Here is a 19,132-nt window from a genome sequence, read left to right as displayed (position 1 = left end):
CTCGCGCACTAGTTGTCTTAACCAGTGTCTGTTTTTATCATTTACCATCACATGCTAAGAGTATCGCTTTAACCCAGTGTCGATGAATTGCGTTTGTTTTGAAAATCTTCGTAGTTACGAAACGAGCGACATGAACAAATGAGTTTATTATACATCAACGAATACGCGTTTGTTGGTGTGTTAAGTTCGTTCTCTGTTTTGTGCGTGCATTCGCTTTCATAGTTTTCGGCTGCATTTGCCGGATTAGCGCTGGCACTCTGCCTCTGCCTCCCGGACGGTTATACGTGTGTGAGTGGTGGTTTTCTCGCTTTCCGAGAAGTTTTAGAATCGAGAAAGAAAACATGATTCATCATGTTTGCAAAATTGCAAGCATCAGAAGATTTGGCGCTGCGTGGTTTGATTGTTTCTCCCGGACCAGAAATTTGTGGTATCGCGAGTGAAAATTTTAATTTCTGTTTATTTACGCGGTGATGAGAACGGTGCTGATCTATTGTCAGGGTTTTGCGATGTGCATTGCTTTTGTGCACGGAGTGACTTGAAAAAGACAAGTGAGGAAAAGTGATATTTAGTTGTTGTGTGGTTGGAGTGGAGGGAAAAAAAATATGTGTGGAAGCATCGGGAATGCGCTCCCGAGTGAAGTGATGTGGTGAGTACGGTCCAGTTGAAGATTGTTGACAAGTGTATTTGTGGTGATGCAAATTATGGTTTAGATGACGCAGATGAATGGCTGGGTGAGGGATAGAGGATGTCACACACACACACACACACACATACACACACACACACACACACACACACACACACACACACACACACACACACGCACACACACACGCACGCACACACACACAGACACACACACACACACACACACACACACACACACACACACACACACACACACACACACACACACACACATACACACATACACACACACACACACACACGCACACACACACACACACACACACACACACACATCAACGAATACGCGTTTGTTGATATTCACCAGTGCTCGATTATCAAACCCAAAATTGTCAAAATCAGAAGTGATCCTCAAAAGCAAAATAATCAACGACATTTTGGGCTAAATGATTATTTTGAATATTGTCGACCACACTGCCTACATCATCGATATTATCATCAGTTCAGCTTGAGGCAATAATTTTCCGTCGACTTATGTCTAAAAACCACGTTCTTCAGCGCTATATTTGTTTAAAATGAAAATAATCATTTTGCATTTGATCCTCAATATCATCCCGACCAAGATGAAGACGAATATCAATATTTACAACAACAGAGGCGATAATGAGAATCCAGCCACGAATGAAGAAAAACAAATGTTATTTTTGATACTCAGAGGTTGCCTAGATCAAGGGAATTTGTTTGTATCAAAATTCAAATTCATGCAGGTAGTTGGTTGATCTGTTAAGTTTTTTTTTCATTTTCAGCTAAATTGAGTGTAGAAGAAAGGATTTTTATCAGCACTGGTCTTAACACTATGCCAACTAACTTTGGCGAGAAAAAACCCTCGCGTGGGGAAAAACTCCAAAACTCAAATACTAGTGTCGTACAACGAGACCGATGCGACTTGACCGGCTCAGCGTGCGAGACGGAATGATATTTTGAGAATGTTTTTTGGCATTATTCATAGGGGAAAAGTTGGCTTCGGCAATACCTTAACCAACTATCGTCAGCGGGGTAAACACCGTCCTTGAGAGCTCAATTTTGGGATGTGGATACAATGTGTTTCAGACCACCTATTGGCCAAATTTGAGTGCTCTAGGACATTGTTTACCCCCTGACGATAATAGGTTAAGTTATTGCCGAAGCCAACATTTCCCCTAGTTGTTTTATGCTCAGGATCTCAGGATACATATGTATCTTGGCATGTTTTAAGCCCTTATTCCGAGTATTTTTTTTTTAATTATTGTTTAGTTCATAATTCATCTCAACCCTCTGAATATAGTATGTTGAGACTTCATTAAGTTCGTAGTTCATATTTTCCTACACGAAACGAAAATCAATTATTTCATCTATGTGTTTCACTTATACATGTTTGCCAAAACATCAGCCTTATGCATTCCATAAGACAAACCACATAGGTCCTATAAAAATGCATAAAAGGTATGTGTGACCGCTTATACATTTCATTTGACACATGATCTTCATTAACTTTTTGCAAGGCGTCTGCTTATTAGTTGACTTATACATTTTATGAACAATCAGCAATAGAAATTTGCCAAAAAGTATAAGGAGATTTCTATCCGTGTATTTCGCATGCTACGAACTTTGAATAAAACCACAGTGTACACAATTTCAGATCTTTAAGATCAAAACTCCTCAAACGCAATCTTCAGAATTCAAGATCTAAGGACAACAATTCTTCTGACTTCTTACAGTTCACCATTAAACTGCTAGTGTTAAAGAATTAAAATAAAATCAAATTCGGAAAAAAATACGTCCATCAGTAAAAAACTCTTGTGTCATAAACGTATTAAAAGTTGCTTCCATTCACACTTATCCTTGGCAGTCACATACAGGTTTCCTGGAATCTGGTTGAGGTCCGCCTTCACATATGTCTCGTCATCCATTACGCAGCAGTGTGGTTTCGCTAACTTCTGGTCGTACAACTTCCGGGCACAGCGGCGCCGGTGGTGTAGTGGTAAGCGTGATAACCTCTCACCCCAGCAGGCCTGGGTTCAATCCCAGTCGGCGCCGCCGGGATGTTCTGAGGCATAACATCTCTGATCACGCCTTCCTTCGGAAGGGAAGTAAAGTCGTTGGTCCCCGGTTCATGAGTTGATGGGTCGATAGGTAGGGTCCAGGTGTGGGAGCTGCCTCCCTGGCGTCGGTAGCATTGGTGCTCAGCACGGAAAACAAGATCGACGGAAAACAAATCAAAGGAAAAAAAAAAAACTTGCGGGCACGGTTTTTTGCGACCGTTCTATGTTTCTCGTCACAGTTTGGGGACTTCTGAACCTTAAACGTACGTAGTCCAGCTCGAACTTTGGTATTCTGCACGAAAGTCTTGCTCACATGCAACTTTTTAGCCAGATCTCAAACTGAGGCGTTCGGTTTCCGTTTAAAGCCCCCAACCGAGTATTTTTCCATTGGAATTCCGCTAAATGAAACAAGTTTTAGGGGCGCTAATTATCATTTCAGATTGCAAAAAGCTCGCGTCATTTTATTATTTTTGCTATTTTACACCCAATGACGCGAACTTTTTGCAATCTGAAATGATGCGTCGAAAAAAACTGCATTTGAATTTTTTCGAAAATGCATCGAAGTAAATTGAACCTTAATGTATTTGAAACAAATCATTGATCTTTCGAGATACATTGAAAAACAATTTCTATCACTTTTTATGCTCGATACATCTTATGATCTCAAAGCCATAGAATTTATTAAGAAACAGATATTAAGATCGCTAGGCCAAATGTTATCTGTATGAATAGGTTATAAGACAGAATTTTGAAAAATAAGAGATTTAATTTAATAAAAATGTTTCAGAAAAAATTGAACTTGATACTAATGAGAATTAGAGGAAATTGTTAGGGATATCGGATAAAGAAAATTTGTCTTCACTCCGTTGTCTATACTAACATAAATATTAACCTTTCAGTACTTGCGCTGATGTACAAAGTTAAACACAAACAAATATGTAAAAACTTTTGACGTTTGAACTCACTCAACGTGAAACTAAACATGGTTCATGAAATTTAATACCCACGTCCAATAGACCAATACTTGAAAAATATTACTGAAGGGTTATTCACTGAAAGGATAAAAAAAAAATGTGATTTAAGAAGATTCCCAAAATTCTGAGACTTTGAAATTTCTGTACAGTTTGAAACTAGAACTTTTCTTCAAAATTTGTGAATAATAACAATCTTCGTTATACAAGATTTGGAGAAAAAATAATCAAAATGTGAGATTTTGACATTTTTTCAAAAACACAGATTTGAAAAAATATATATATTTATGAGTCGTGAAGTCATAATTGTCAAGGCTCTGAGACTTGCAAGCATTTTAAGGGTTATAACACATTACAGAACAATCGATAGAATCTTGCGGACAAACCCTGGAATATTTAGTAAAATTTAAAAGTATTCAAAGTGTTGATTTCAATCAAATATTGAGGAGGATTCCCACATAATTTTCGAAGGAGAAGTTCTGAGCAGAATTCCAGAATTATATTCAATTTCGGAATTAGAAATTGTAAGATGAATTTGGAGAGCTTTATGTGGAGAAGAATACAAGTTCTAAATTAAATTCTTATGTATTTTATGAAGATTTTAAAAGGAGTTGTGAAAATTCCTACGTGATATTAATGCCAAATTAAGAGGGAGAAAATTTACTTTCGATCAACTGAATACTATTTTTCAGTGAGATTAGTGGTATTGTTGTGCCAACCACTACAAACATTTGTATTTACCTTGCTTAAAAACTTTGCTGAAATCAAATTTTCTTGGCACAACCACTACAAACATTTGTATTTACCTTGCTGAAATCAAATTTTCTTGGAAATAAGCAAAACATAAAAATAAAATAAACAAACTATTAATTAACAACAATGCCACTAATCTCTCTGACAAATGATGTTCAGTTGATCAAAAAAAAAATCCCCTTCAATTTGGCGTTCAAATAATTGATATAGCTTCATTACAGCCGGAGATATTTGTGTTTTAGTAAGTGAAATTTCAGTTTTAGAAGAAATTTCAATTTTTCTTGCTGAAATTTTTCTGACTACATTTTTGGATTCAGCACGATTTAACATAAGAATCATAGCTCAAGCATTGAAGCTAATTTTGTCTACTTTTACACTGATAGGCAAAATAAAGTGCCCACCCCATCATTTTTGAAATTTCTCTCATTTATTTGGTTCAAATTCAAATAAACACACCGTAGTCTGTTTCGATGTCTTACCTTTATTATTCTTTTAAAGTTACACCTATGGAATACTGAAAATATAAAGTTTTACTTGAAGTAAAAGAAAATCAATTTGGATTGAAAAAGAAAACAGTGACAAAAAAAAGTGCCCACTTCAAAAATCGGTATGTTTTCGATAAGTTTCCATCGGAAAACCCCTCGATTGTTTTTGTTTTGAAAGTTTGACATGTATTGAAGCAAACGGGTGGAACTGGTGCATTTGTACACGTGATCGCATTTGAATCAGTTGAAAAAAATGGAGGACGTAGTGATTTCGAAAGCAATTCCCGTGTGTATCCGAAAATTGGTTGTTCGTGATGTGCAAAACGGTGAATCGCACCGGTCTGTCGCTAGGAAGTACAATATCAGCAAAACAGCGGTCGGGAAAATTCTGCAGAAAATGAAATCGTTCGGATCAGTGGTGGATCGCCCTGGCAGAGGCAGGATGCGCAAAACGGATGCGAGAACGGACACCAAGATCATGCGTGAAGTGAAGAAGAACCCGAAGGTAACTGTCCGCGAGATCCAGGAGGCTCTTCAGCTAACAGTTTCCAGTCGAACTGTTCGTCGCCGTCTCGTAGCACAGGGGTTGAACAGCAAAGTTGCTCGGAAGCGCCCATTTATCAGCAAGGCAAACAAAGTCAAACGGCTTAAGTTTGCTAAGGAGCATGCTGATAAGCCCCTAGAGTTCTGGAAAACGGTTCTCTGGACGGACGAATCAAAATTCGAACTGTTCAACCGGAAGCGACGGGTTCGTGTGTGGTGTAGATCGGGTGAGGAGCTTCAGGAGCGCCACATACAAGGCACGGTGAAGCATGGAGGAGGAAATGTGATGGTCTGGGGGTGCTTTTCGTGGGGTGGAGTGGGAAGCCTGGTGAAAATCGACGGGATAATGACGGCAGATTCCTACATCGACATCCTGCGGGAAAATCTGGAAGTTTCGCTGATCCAGACGGGCCTTGAGGAGAAATTCGTATTCCAGCAGGACAACGATCCGAAGCATACTGCCAAGAAGACTAAGTCTTTCTTCCGGTCATGTCGAATTAAACCACTGGAATGGCCTCCACAAAGCCCGGACCTCAACCCCATCGAGAATTTGTGGGCGATTCTCGATGCCAGGGTTGACAAAACTGGTGTTACCAATAAAAATAACTATTTTGAAGCCCTGGAGCGCGCCTGGGAAGAACTAGATCCACAGCACCTGAAGAATCTAGTGGAGAGCATGCCGAAGCGCCTGCAGCTGGTCCTGAAGGCCAAAGGAGGACACATTAACTATTAGGCTGGTATTCTTTTACTTTATTTTATGTTTTCTGGAGTTAAAATGCAGTGGGCACTTTTTTTTGTCACTGTTCTTTTTTACACCCATTTTGATTTTTTTTTCTTCGAGTCAGTCTCTTCTTTTTATCTGGTATTCTATAAGTGAAACTTAAAAAGAATATAAAGAATAAGATATAAAAAATACTACAGTGTATTTACTTTAATTTGAACCAAATAAATGAGAGAAATTCAAAAAATGATGGGGTGGGCACTTTATTTTGCCTATCAGTGTATTTGTAATGTAGTGTAAATAGAAATAATTTCTTCAAAATACTCCAAGGGGGTTCTAAATAAAATTTCGAAAGGTTTATGCTGTTTTGAATGCAGTTTGCGATTGAAAAATAGGTCCAACCATCATCAGTTTTTGGATAGGTCCAACCAGAATCAATTACCCTACGTGTGAAACTTCTCAATGTTTATATGTAATTTGGAAAACTCTGAACGAATTCAACGCCGTTATTCGGATTTAGTATAATTTTGTAATCAAATTTTAATCTGATCATTGTAGAAAGATTTTCACGTCCGGTTGTATTGGTGCGTTATGTGAGAACATGTTAGTGAAAATCCGAGGAAAATACATAACAAATCGCTGTCAAACTCATTTCGGCAGATCTAATTTCATACATTTTTAGGCCAGAGGACAATAATAAACAACTTTACACGCTGGTGCATCCGCTAGTGTGCGTGCGTTAAACGTCACTAATCTCTAAAAACATGCGTTAATCATGAAATGATTAAATTTAAATCATCAATTATTTAGTAATATTTATGAGTGTACACTACACCACTGTACACGCTATTTCAAAATTACCCAAATTTGGGTAGAATCCACCCAGATCCGTCAAAACTAAATGTACCCAAAAATGGTCCGGAGAATTGGTAAAACCTGTTTATATCAAAATCCATTATGCGACACATCAAATCACATGAGAGTTCGGAGCCATAACCATTGGCGTTCATATTGAGGATCGTAAGAACTATATTGACCACATCCGGATACCCTAGAAGAAGTGGACAGAATCTGTCTTGAGTCAAATCTCATGATTCGATATGTCTTAATTCAATAGAAGCAAGCCTAAAAACATAGCTGTAACATTGTTTTATAGTTTATTTAATAAAATCACATTTGTTTTCCTAAAGAGACTGACTTGCAGTTACTTTTCGCTGCAGGACAGTTTGACTAAGTATTGTTTTTCAGTTTTTCTTGAACCAACCACTGTTTTTTTAATAGAACAGCTCAAAAAACATAGAAACATAAACTGAATAATGGTGCTAACTCAAAATTGATAAAAAAAAAACAGATATGACTGATTGGTGGTTACCAGCAGCAGTAAATGTCCATGATTTGCAATACCAACCGACAACTTGCCATTGATGCACTTCAAACGTATTTAACTACTAGTTTTATATGAATAATGCATGTCATTTAGCGAATGGCGTAGATTGTAATATTTTTCATTAACCGAACGATTAATATTTATTGTTTTTTCGGCCTTTTGTGGTAGATTTATATATTTCCGGAATTTTGTATTTCGGCCTTTTATCGTTCGGTCCTCTGTTTCAATCCCGCGTATAAAGCCTAGAAGCACAGCAGGTTCAGCAGCAAGAGTAGGTTCGATTATCTGCTAGATCGCTCTGCTAGAGGATATGTTTAGCAAGGTCTCAATTAATAACTGCAGTAAGTAAGTCAGGGAGATAAAGAATACCATGTATATCAGCAAGATAGCTGAAATAATTAAGCGGAATATGGATACAACACACAGATATTATGATGATATTTTGTATTTGTAAGTAATAAGAAGAGGTTGTAAAGTTTGTGTTTGACATATAAAACCTGCCAATTTAGCTTTTTGAGAGTTGCAATATGTATTATCATTTAATCTCACCCATTCTTCATTCTTCACGAACTGTAAGAGATGAACTAGCCTACGGCTAAAAATCTCTATAATAAAGTATATAAAAAAAATCTTCACTTACATACAGCGCTGGTGTGACTCTTTGAAAGTAAAATCGGCAAGGTAAAGTCGCCATCCACCGCTCACGTTAACCCTTTTCACCGCTCACGTTGACCCCTTTCACCGCTCACTGTATAATTATTTTTATCATTTTTCTCTTAACTTGCACTTAATAACAAATGATGATCAATGATACTCCTGGTATTGATCATAATAGATCGTAATTATACTATTGACATTTATTCTAATTGTACGTAATAGAGTGAGCGGTTAATGGCGACCTAACGTTACAACACATTCCTTTTCCTCATATTGTAATTTACAAATACAAAATATCATTATAACATCTTATGATTCGATAATACAATAACATATTTTTAATGTAAAGTGAATGGAACTAATCCTTACTACAAATAACCACTACTATAATTCTATACGACGTGATGGCTATATTGTACGAGGCCACGAAATAAATTTAAAGATACGTTAGAATTCTGAAGATAATTATCAATTGTATTCAATAAATACTACTTGAATTATAGGTCCGGTATTTCGACTGAAAGGATCCGTTCTGTCGATGTCACTATTGGATTGCAATGGCGCACTAATACCGTATGCATTCGAGTCTTGGAAAGACGACGGAAAAGAAGGCAAAGAAAAACGTGATAGTATACCACGTTGAAAAGGCTTACTACATGTATACTAACTGCATATGCTATTTTGCAGAAACCCCCACAAAACAAACGGCCAACAAGATGAGTCCCACAAATCCAGATACGCTATGTGACCGTCAATTCATAGTGATCGCCAGTGAAAAGCAGGCCGGCGTGTTCGCTCTTCCAAGTCAAAATTGCGTGTACAAGAAAAACATCGTGGAAACTGATTTTGTTGTGAAAGCTGAGATTATTAGTATGAAAGGTAAGCTCCATGCGTCGGAATTCATTCAACTGACAAGCAACACTCATCTTTCTTTTTCTATTTTCAGACAGTGTTTGTTTGATTTGCTACGCATCAAACGGTCATTTGCTGGTCTTTACGCTCCCAAGCCTAAAACTTTTACTCGATATAGATTTCCTTCCGTTGTCTGATTTAAGGTAATTTCATCTCAATACTCGATAAATGTTTCTTTCCTGAATATCTTTTGCTTTTCTAAGTATAGTACAACCATAGAAAACCAATTGAATATATTTGATCATAAAATATTGTGATAAACTACTAACGCCATTTGTTGACCACACTCGGGAATGCAGTGCGTGATACAGATGGCGGTTGTTTTGAAACGTCAATCTCCATATAGCAGCTGATTAATCAATCATATTATACGCGCCGTCGATGGCCATTGAAGTATGGATAGGAATTTTAAACAACCGTTGAAAAATAAGTGAACAATGAACAGCATGCGGATAGTCTGTAGTCAATATATCTGTCGGTCTACAGTTTAAACTCTAAACCTGTTATAACTAACATTCTGGTCTTTCTAAAACGAGACAATTTAATCATATTTGATATCCTAGGCGAACCAGCCAATGGCTGAAAGCCTTGTAAATAAAGGAAAAAAAAAACCATATTTGACTTATGGTTTCCTGAGTATAAGCGAAGACATCAAATCAAGAAGACTGGCAACTCTTTCATTTTCTCATACGAGCGCTATGAGACAGACACAATCGCGTCATCTTCCGCTCAAAGGTAAATGCTTCGAACAATTTGATAACAAAGATTACAATCTCAGAAGAAAGGTTTGTGTATTTACTCATTTTTCTATGCAGCACTTCCACCTTTGCTCGAGCGCAACGCTACTGTATTTGTCGCTTGGATTCTGGCAGAGTTGCCAGTCTTCTTGATATGTTGTCTTCGGTATAAGTCTAGAATATACTTTTGTTGAAGTCTCTCCCCTTGGCTAGTTTTTAACCTGGTGAGCGGGCCTAATCTTATGCTTCATAGTGGAACGTTGGAGACGGTTGGTTTAGGTTCGGCATCGTTGGCTCATGCCGTGGCAGAATAGCGTCATGAGCATTCGATTAGGATTACCTCTCTTTTGAACCATTGTATGAGAAAACCAAAGTTCTAGCCTGAAGTGATAGTATCACACTTGTTACTCCTTTGTTTGAGAGCCGCGTTGGGTGTGATACTGGCGGGTTTTGCCGCAAATCACTCTTATTTTTTTTACGCAGATAGATTTCTTTGGGTTTGCAAGGGAATTATACTATTGAAATATTTCAGAAAATGCCCAACAGTGCTCCTTCTACTTGCGTGACAAGCTTTCATAGTTGTTTTCATTGAGGTATTACTCAGGGAACAATGTTGAACACCATTTTTGTACATGGTATTGTAACTAATCTTATATGTGCTTCATTTTGATTTGGGATAAGTGTTTGAACTATGGCTCGGGATTTCCACTGTGGCGTGCTTCTATTGTGATATATCCATACGTAATTTTGTGGGACGGCATAGTGGAAACGTGTGAGTGTAGTTGGAGCATATACCCTATATAATTTAAAAATCAGCTAGGAAACTATCTTCAAAGTGAAGTCACTTGAAGGTGTCACCTGTGTCGAACTAATATATAATAAATATAAGTCAAAGGCAAAAACAACTTGATACACGTTAAATTTTAGATTACATAGACAAGGGCAGGTACTCAATAAAGCATGGGTTATAATTGATTAGGTAGATTAAAGATTTCAATTATTTATTACATTAGGCTAATGAGATATCCTAATCATCAAACGAACTTAAATAAGAAAATTTAGACAGCCTAATAACATTAAGTAGATTGACAAAAGAGTTAGGATGCGGGGGGTCCGCTTAGGGAGGCAACTAGCCTTTAAAGCAACTGGCAACTAGCGTTTTCATATATTGTCTGTTTATTTTGATGGTTGCTTTAAAATATCAATTTGGTATATATGTGAAAGGATGATAGGGTGGGAGATGGATTTTCGATTTCTTTACAGCACTATGTGTCATTTCCTCATTTCCGATCTCTTTTCACAACGAAACCCGGACGTACCCGAAGACTAATCAGAAGCGGAAGAAGATTACGATTCGGCGGTCAAAGAGGAGATTCAATCGGAGGATGAGTTTCTCGGTTTCAGCTATGAAAATCCTCTACTCGGAGAAGAAGCCAACACGGAAGCAAACGCACCAAGGCATGAACGAAACATGCAAGCGAAGAACCCCAAAGCTACTCCGAAGCGATCGAAAGCACCGAAGCGGTCGCGTGGCAAGCCGCGATGCAGCAGGAGATGAAGCACATCAAGACAATGGCACTTGGTAGCTCGCTCCACTACCCCCGGGTCGCAAGGCAATAGGCCGCAAATGGACGTTGAAAAAGAAGGAAGATGAAATCGGACGAGTGGTGCGACACAAAGCGAGATTAGTCGCATAAGGATTCGCACAGAAATTCGGCCAGGACTATGACGAGGTTTTCGCCCCCGTCGTTCGTCAGACTACCCTTCGAACGGTCCTCGTACTTGCCAGCAAGCAGAGGATGTTGGTGAAGCACCTCGACATAAAGAGCACTTACCTGTACGCAGAACTGCATGAGTGTGGGAGATGATGACGACGAGTAAACGCAGAATGCCATAATAATTTTGAATTTGTTCCATGTTACCATAGTATCCTCAATATAAGCTCGGTAATAAAGAACATTCTCTCTCTTATAGTTTTGTACATCATAGGATAAAAAATTTTTGTTCGAGGACGCACTGGTATTGGATTTGCCGGTCACCGACGAAATTGACAAGTTCGGCATCGAGAGGCTCGGTACCTTGGAGAGTTGGAGTTTCCAGCCACCGACGCGCCAGCACCCCGTACCGAAGCATGGACAAACGGGGACGCCAAGGCGCAAGAAACGATTTCGCTGTTCGTCGGAATCACGCAGCAGTCGCAGATCCGTAAGTGTGCCACAGCCAAGCAGATTTGGAAGACCTCTATCACCAGAAAACCTCTTTGACATCGAAAGTTTTGATTTTGAAATAGATCTGCGGATAGTGACGACATGGAGCGCCATTTACACGAGATGGAGGATTTGGTCCAGCGCCTGCCAGCGTCATACGAAACGCTGACGACCGCGTTGGAGAGTCGTCCCGAAGAAGAATTGACAATGGACATCGTGAAGCGAAAGTTGGTGGATGAAGCCCTAAAACGAAGCGAGATATCCGGTCGAAGTGAGTCTATATTGCGTGTCGACGCTAGTTCCAAGATCATCGTATGTCACCAATGCCAGAAGCCAGGGCACATGAAAAAGGATTGCCGTTCGAACAGCACGAAAAATGAAGCGAAGCAGAAGGTTGTTGCTAGGTAACCGAAACCCAAAGCGCGTGTTGCCATGGAGAACGACGTGGTATCGCCGTTCGCGTTTGCAGCAAATTCAAGGCCTACTGTGAATCGTTCGACGAAGAATTGGATCATCGACTCGACTCGACAAATCTCGTTTCTGTGGGACAATTGACCGACAAGGGTGCGTTGGTCAAATTCGACGCAAGAAAATGCGTCATCGAGCACAACAACCGAACAGTAGCTGTTGCTGCCAAGGCTGGTGGCCTGTACCAACTAAGTGTGTACCATCACGACCTGAAAACCGCCGCGATAAACCACACAAAAAACTGCTTTCATGACTGGCACCGCAAGTTTGGGCACCGTGACATCGAAGCGACGCAACGGCTTGTACGCGAGGGGCTTGCGACCGGCGTTTGCGTACGCGACTGTGGCATCAGCGTATCGTGCGAATGCTGCCTGGAAGGGAAAATGGTGAGGTTACCGTTTCCGAAGCAATCTGGTCCACAGTCAACGAAGGTGCTTGACTTGATTCACACCGACATCTGTGGCCCGATGAACACCGTAACGCCAGGAGGAGCTCGTTATTTCATGGTGATGACAGACAATTACAGTCGATTCACTGTGATTTTCATTTTGATGCACATGTACGAAGCCGCCGAAAAGATCGAAGCTTACGTAGAAATGGTACATACACGTTTCGGCAGGTATCAAACCGCATTCAGGTCCGACCAAGGAGGGGAGTATACATCCAAACACCTCGGACGATTCTATTTTTCGAAAGGAATTTCACCCCAGTTTACGACCGCCTACAAACCACAGCAAAACGGCGTTGCAAACGGAAAAATAGAAGCTTGGTGGAAATGGGACGCTGTATACTACTGGACGGAGACATGGGATACCGTTTCTGGGCTGAGGCGGTCACCACCGCTACTTACCTGCAAAACCTGATGCCAACCAGATCGACCAACAAGACACTGTACGAGGCGTGGTATGGCAAGAAACCGAATCTCAACCATCTGCGAGTATTCGACAGCCAAGCTTACGTATACATTCCGTCGGATTTTTTTTTTTTTTAATTCTTTATTAAAGAGATTTTTAGCCTTAGGCTAGTTCATCTCTAAACAACATTCCGTCGGAGAAAAGATCCAAACTGGAGCCGAAAGCTGTGAAGATGACGTCGGTGGGATACTCTGATCACCACAAGGCATATCGTTTCATCGATACCACGAATGACAAGGTGGTGTATAGCAGATACGTACGTTTTCTGGAGGGCGCAAAAGCACACAAGCACTCGTACAAGCCAATCGATGTTATCGAGATCGAGTCACCGCTTCAGCATGATATCCAACCGGAACTCGAGCAAGACGATGACGAACAGGATGACGTTTCCGATACAAACTCGGAATACGAATCCGGTGAAGAATCTTTGGGTGAAACTTCAGATGAGCCAGTTACTCCGGCAAGCAGATCTGAACGCACCACGAAAGTAGCACCACCTCCACGGTACCGTGAAACGAGTAGTCTGGTGAAAAATCTTCCACCTGACGCTAGAACGTGAAAACCGCACGTGGGAGCTGACGGACCTTCCTCGAGACCGAAAACTAATCGGATCCAAATGGATTTTCAAACGCAAGCAGGACGAAGAAGGTGACGTTGTACGCTACAAAGCTCGATTGGTAGCACAGGGGTTCACGCAGAAGTACGGAACCGACTTCGACGAGGTGTTCGCTCCTGTAGTGAAGCAGGTTACCTTTCGTGTTATACTGTCGGTCACTAGCCAGAGGAAGATGGTTGTGAAACACGCCGACGTGAAAACAGCGTACCTGCACGGGATTCTGGCGGAAACCGTGTACATGCGTCCGCCATCTGGTTCGACCGATAAGGGCGACGGCAAAGTTTGCGTACTGCGTAAAAGCCTGTACGGACTCAAGCAGGCTGCCCGCGTTTGGAATCAAACATTCGTCGCTGTTTTGAAGACGATCGGGTTCGAGCAATCCAAAAATGACTCGTGCCTCTACATTCGTCGCGATGGGAAGAAGTGTACGTATTTGGTGGTGTACGTGGACGACCTGGTTGTTGCCTGGGAGGAAGAAGAAGAAGAAGAGTATGAGCAGATAATTCAAGAGCTGAACCGGCATTTCGAAGTGACGTCGCTGGGTGATATCAGGCACTTTCTTGGCATCGCGGTGAATCGATCAGCTGGAGGAGTGAGCTTGAATCAAACAACATACATCCGAAAACTGCTGGAACGTTTCGGAATGACTGATGCAAAACCTTCTAAGTTTCCACTTAGCCCCGGCCACACACAATCTAAGGAGGAGGATGAAGCGGATAAATTGCCAAATAATCACCAATATGCAAGCTTATTTGGTGGTTTATTGTACGTGGCCGTTAAAACGCGTCCAGATATTTCAGCTGCTGTATCGATACTGGGAATAAGCACCAGTTGTCCGACTCAAGCTGACTGACTGGAAGCGAAGCGGGTATTGCGATACCTCAAGAAAACGTTAAACGACGAGCTGGTTTTGGGCGTGGATGGTTCATCGCTAAAAATCTTCGTCGACGCTGAGTGACCGGAAATCAACGTCTGGTTTCTTGTTCCGTTTCGCTGGTGGATCTGTAAGCTGGAGTTCCAAAAAGCAAACTTGCGTCACGCTCAGCAGCACCGAAGCAGAGTACGTTGCGCTAGCCGAGTGTTATCAAGAGTTTCGTTGGGTCCGGAGAATTCTTAACGACTTCGACGTGAAGCTGTCATCGTCAGTGATTGTGCTCGAGGATAACCAAGGGGTGATAAAACAATCAAATTCATCAACCATTGGCCGCCGTTCGAAACACATCGAGACGAAATTCCACTTAGTTCGAGAGCTGGAGGAGAGATCGATATTCGTTACTGTCCGACTGATGCGATGGTTGCGGATATGATGACGAAGCTGTTGCAATCCATTAAACTTAAGAGTTTCCGTGAAGCTGCTGGTGTACTTCCGACGACGACGAGTAAACGCAGCATGCCATAATAATTTTAAATTTGTTCCCTGTTACCATAGTAACCTCAATATAAGCTCGGTATTCTTCCTGCAGATTGCAGATTCGCCGACAGCTGCAGAAACACTTCAAGCTTTCCTGCCTAGGCAAACTCAAGCACTTCCTGGGAATTGACGTGAAAATGAATGGCGACCATTACACTCTTAATCAAGCAAGCTACATCGACAAGCTGATTCGTCAATTCGGACACGACCAGGCGAAGCCATCGAAGGTGCCGATTGACCCCGGATACCTCAAGCAAAAGGAGGAGCATGAATTGCCTACAAACGCGTCATACCGCAGTTTGGTGGGCAGTTTGCTCTACGTCTACGTCAACTACGTCGTCCAGACATCTGCGTGGCCGTTTCACTGCTGGGAAGGAAGATCACCAATCCTACCAACCGCGATTGGACCGAAGCCAAGAGAGTCCTCGGATACCTGAGGGCTACGAACGACCACCGTTTACACCTGGGTCCCGGATCCGACGAAGTGGAATACTTTATGGATGCCGACTGGGCCGGCGACGAAGGCGACAGGAAGTCTCATTCCGGTTTCCTGTTGAAGTTCGGTGGCGGTCTTGTCGACTGGGGAACACGAAAGCAATCGTGTGTCGCCTTGTCCTCAACGGAGGCCGAATTCGTCGCACCGGCGTACGGATGTAAGCAGCTCGTGTGGTTCGGGAAACTTCTCAAGGACTTGCAGCAGGCTCAAACATATCCCATAGTCGTTTGGGAAGACAACCAATCCTGTATGAAGATCGTAGAGTCCGAGCGTCTAGAGAGGCGTTCAAAGCACATCGACACGAAGTACGCCTACACCAAGGACCTGCACCAGCAAGGTATCATCGAACTCCGCTTCATGCCAACCTAGCGCATGGAGGCGGACTTAATGACAAATCCCCTAGAGCGAGTTAAACTAGAGAGGCACAGAACTGCCATAGGCATCAGGGATCCAACCGAGACGTCGAACTAGCATCGTTGAGGAGGAGTGTCGGTTTACACAACCGTGTAACACCGATGCCAATTGGAAAAGTATATTTTCACCCAGTGCATAATCCCCAAACATTCATGTATCGTTTATACCATTGACAGACCTACAAAGCAGTACTGTTGTACTCCTTTAATCGAGTACCTCAAAAGGTACTAGCTTAAAGAAGTACAACAGTGTACTTTGTATGTCTGTACAAGGTCTTACACAACACCCATACACACACACTCACACACTTTGCTATGTATCACAGAGAAGTAGAAATATTCGTTATTCAGTAGCCGTCACTCAATGGAGATAGTTTCTCCTTTTATTTGCTCCGTTATAACCATTGCCCTGCAACAGTTATTATGTTGATATGTTGTGTAAAAAACCCTAAATTTTCAAGGAAAAATTTAAAAACAAATTGCGCCTTCTGTCTACCAACCATGTTGGAAATTGCTTGAATATTTAGAGTCCTGGCGTGAGATGTGCTTGTATGAAAGGTGTACCTCTAAAGAAGCCTTATCTTGACATTTCAAGAGCACACATCACATATGTCAACTCTTAAAAAACATACAATTATGAAACTGGAACTCCACTTTGCTGAAGTGCAGCAAACAGGGAGTTAAATTTTCATCATTGTATTTTTAGTGGGATCTGAAATTTCCGGTATAGCATTTTCCAAGATTCAACATGATGAGTTTAAAAGTGTCTGGGATTTGATCGGGCAAGCAATATTATTGTTTTCATGTCAAAACTTTTAACAAAATCTCTTAATATTAATAGATGTTGTTGTTGGAAGCATACAATCAATTTAATGATTTTTAATGGTTTTAAGGTGCACTGACAAATTACTACTCAACAACTTCCAAAGCAAACCTATCACCCTTCTTCCCATTTACGGCGTTTCGAATACGCCATGAGACTAATGCCGTGGATACAGTTAGATGACAAACTATGAGCATGAGCATTATTTGTATAATAATTATTAGCACTATACAACAACTATACAAAAACTATTCAAGTGTGACCATGGATCAGCACATTTATTATACAAATAATGGTCATGTGCATAGTTTGTCATTGAAGTGTATCCGCAGCATAAGTGTGTTTATCCCGAGCAGAGAATGAAAACATAATTTTATATTATGATATAATCGTTCATGATAACATAATTTGACAACCGTGTGGTCGGAGTTAACAGTGTACTCAAGTGGTTTACGCCGCTGAGTCACACTTTACACGGTATAATTTATACGATTTCTCAATAACGATGCAACCTGTCGACTTGATTCGAATCACATTATCCGTTACATACTTTAAAAAAATCACAATTTTATAGCATTAAATTTTGAACATATTTTTGTATGTTAAAAATTAAAATCTTGGTAGGTTTTTTTACACGTTTTTTTTTTTGTAAAAAAAGATCGGAGTGTAATTATAACAAAACGGAAATCTAAATGGTGTATGAAGATTATAAAAATGATAACAAATCTTTCTATTTTCACTCATATTTATCAAAATAAGTAATCAATATGTTACAAAAATCCTACCTTAAATCTTTATTATTGAGGAGATTAGAAGAAAAGAGATACAAATGACCAACCCTACCAACTTCGATACTTCGTGCAACATTTTCTAAATACTTTTCAAAGGGAAGAGAGGTTTTTATAAGTGTGTACGGTACACGCCACCTTGAAAGTACCCATTAATGAGGGAAAAAAAGACAAATTGAATGCGTATCTGTTATCCATTAATGAGTAACTGTTAGCCATTAAATATCAATAATGGGTAACCGTTATTCATTAAATTGGTAAACAATTTACCCATTAATTAGTTAAGCAACTTTTCTTTGAAATGAATATTTTTTATAATATTAATTGGTACTTTCAAGTTAGCGTGTATATTATCTTATAACAGTGGCCGTTTCTGTTTGTCACCTGCACCTCTTTCCTTCTGATTCCCTCAATTACTGTTGAACTATAATTCTCTATATTTTCTCTAGACTACTAGACTTCACTAGAAAGGTTTACAAGATTTACAAGATTAAAGCCTAGCCCCCAAATTAAACCTATTACTTGCCGATGTACTTGCACTTCTTAAATATCAAATTATGTTTTCAATTCATATTTCTAGTAATATCAAAATAATATCAACATAATAACTCAATCTAATTGAAAAAGAAAAGAATTAAAAATAGTTATCAACATGTTTTCAAAAACATAATTTAACATCATTTTTATAATATTTTGATGTCCGACTTTGCTCGGGTATGTATCATCTGTAAACTTTACAAAAACATTAATCAATTGTGTTCATGCTTATTTTTCTGCAGTTTTCAAACCAAATGTAAACAGGGAATAATCGATCCTATGCTGTCCATTTGGGGGCAGCAATTGATTGTCAATGAAGATACTAATCTGTAAGTGTTTTGATTTTATCAAAACTTCGCGAAATTGTTTCTAGTGTTCTCAAATGAAATTGTTTTTAGTGTTCTCAAATGAAAACTGATTGTACGCATGATGACATCCAAATTTACAATTATGTCAGGAGCAGAATGGTTGGTAAATTACTTATACACAATGTATTTCACTCAGAACGTAGACTACTAACTTCACCCAGGCATTCGACCTGATTTCAAGAGCCACATGTGAAAA

General features: G+C 40.1%; 1 protein-coding gene across 8 annotated transcripts in view; it reads left to right on the top strand.

The window, feature by feature from the left end:
• Tomosyn (syntaxin-binding protein tomosyn) overlaps positions 1 to 19,132 on the top strand; it is a 235,908-nt gene that overhangs the window by 212,145 nt on the left and 4,631 nt on the right. For 4 of the 8 annotated variants that reach the window (XM_065232266.1, XM_065232267.1, XM_065232271.1 and 1 more), the window contains 4 exons: positions 8,750 to 8,875; positions 8,934 to 9,125; positions 9,193 to 9,301; positions 18,811 to 18,897. In XM_065232266.1, coding sequence (XP_065088338.1) covers positions 8,750 to 8,875; positions 8,934 to 9,125; positions 9,193 to 9,301; positions 18,811 to 18,897 — 514 coding nt within the window. The remainder of the gene's footprint in view (positions 1 to 8,749; positions 8,876 to 8,933; positions 9,126 to 9,192; positions 9,302 to 18,810; positions 18,898 to 19,132) is intronic. The other 4 variants (XM_065232272.1, XM_065232268.1, XM_065232269.1 and 1 more) reach the window with 3 other exon arrangements.

This window comes from Ochlerotatus camptorhynchus, unplaced genomic scaffold, assembly GCF_037179485.1.
Source record: "Ochlerotatus camptorhynchus isolate MF236.1 unplaced genomic scaffold, CSIRO-AGI_Acam_v1.1 ptg000366l, whole genome shotgun sequence".
Lineage (NCBI taxonomy): Eukaryota > Metazoa > Arthropoda > Insecta > Diptera > Culicidae > Ochlerotatus > Ochlerotatus camptorhynchus.
Note: the sequence above shows the minus strand (reverse complement) of the source record. Positions and strands in the feature narration are given on the sequence as shown.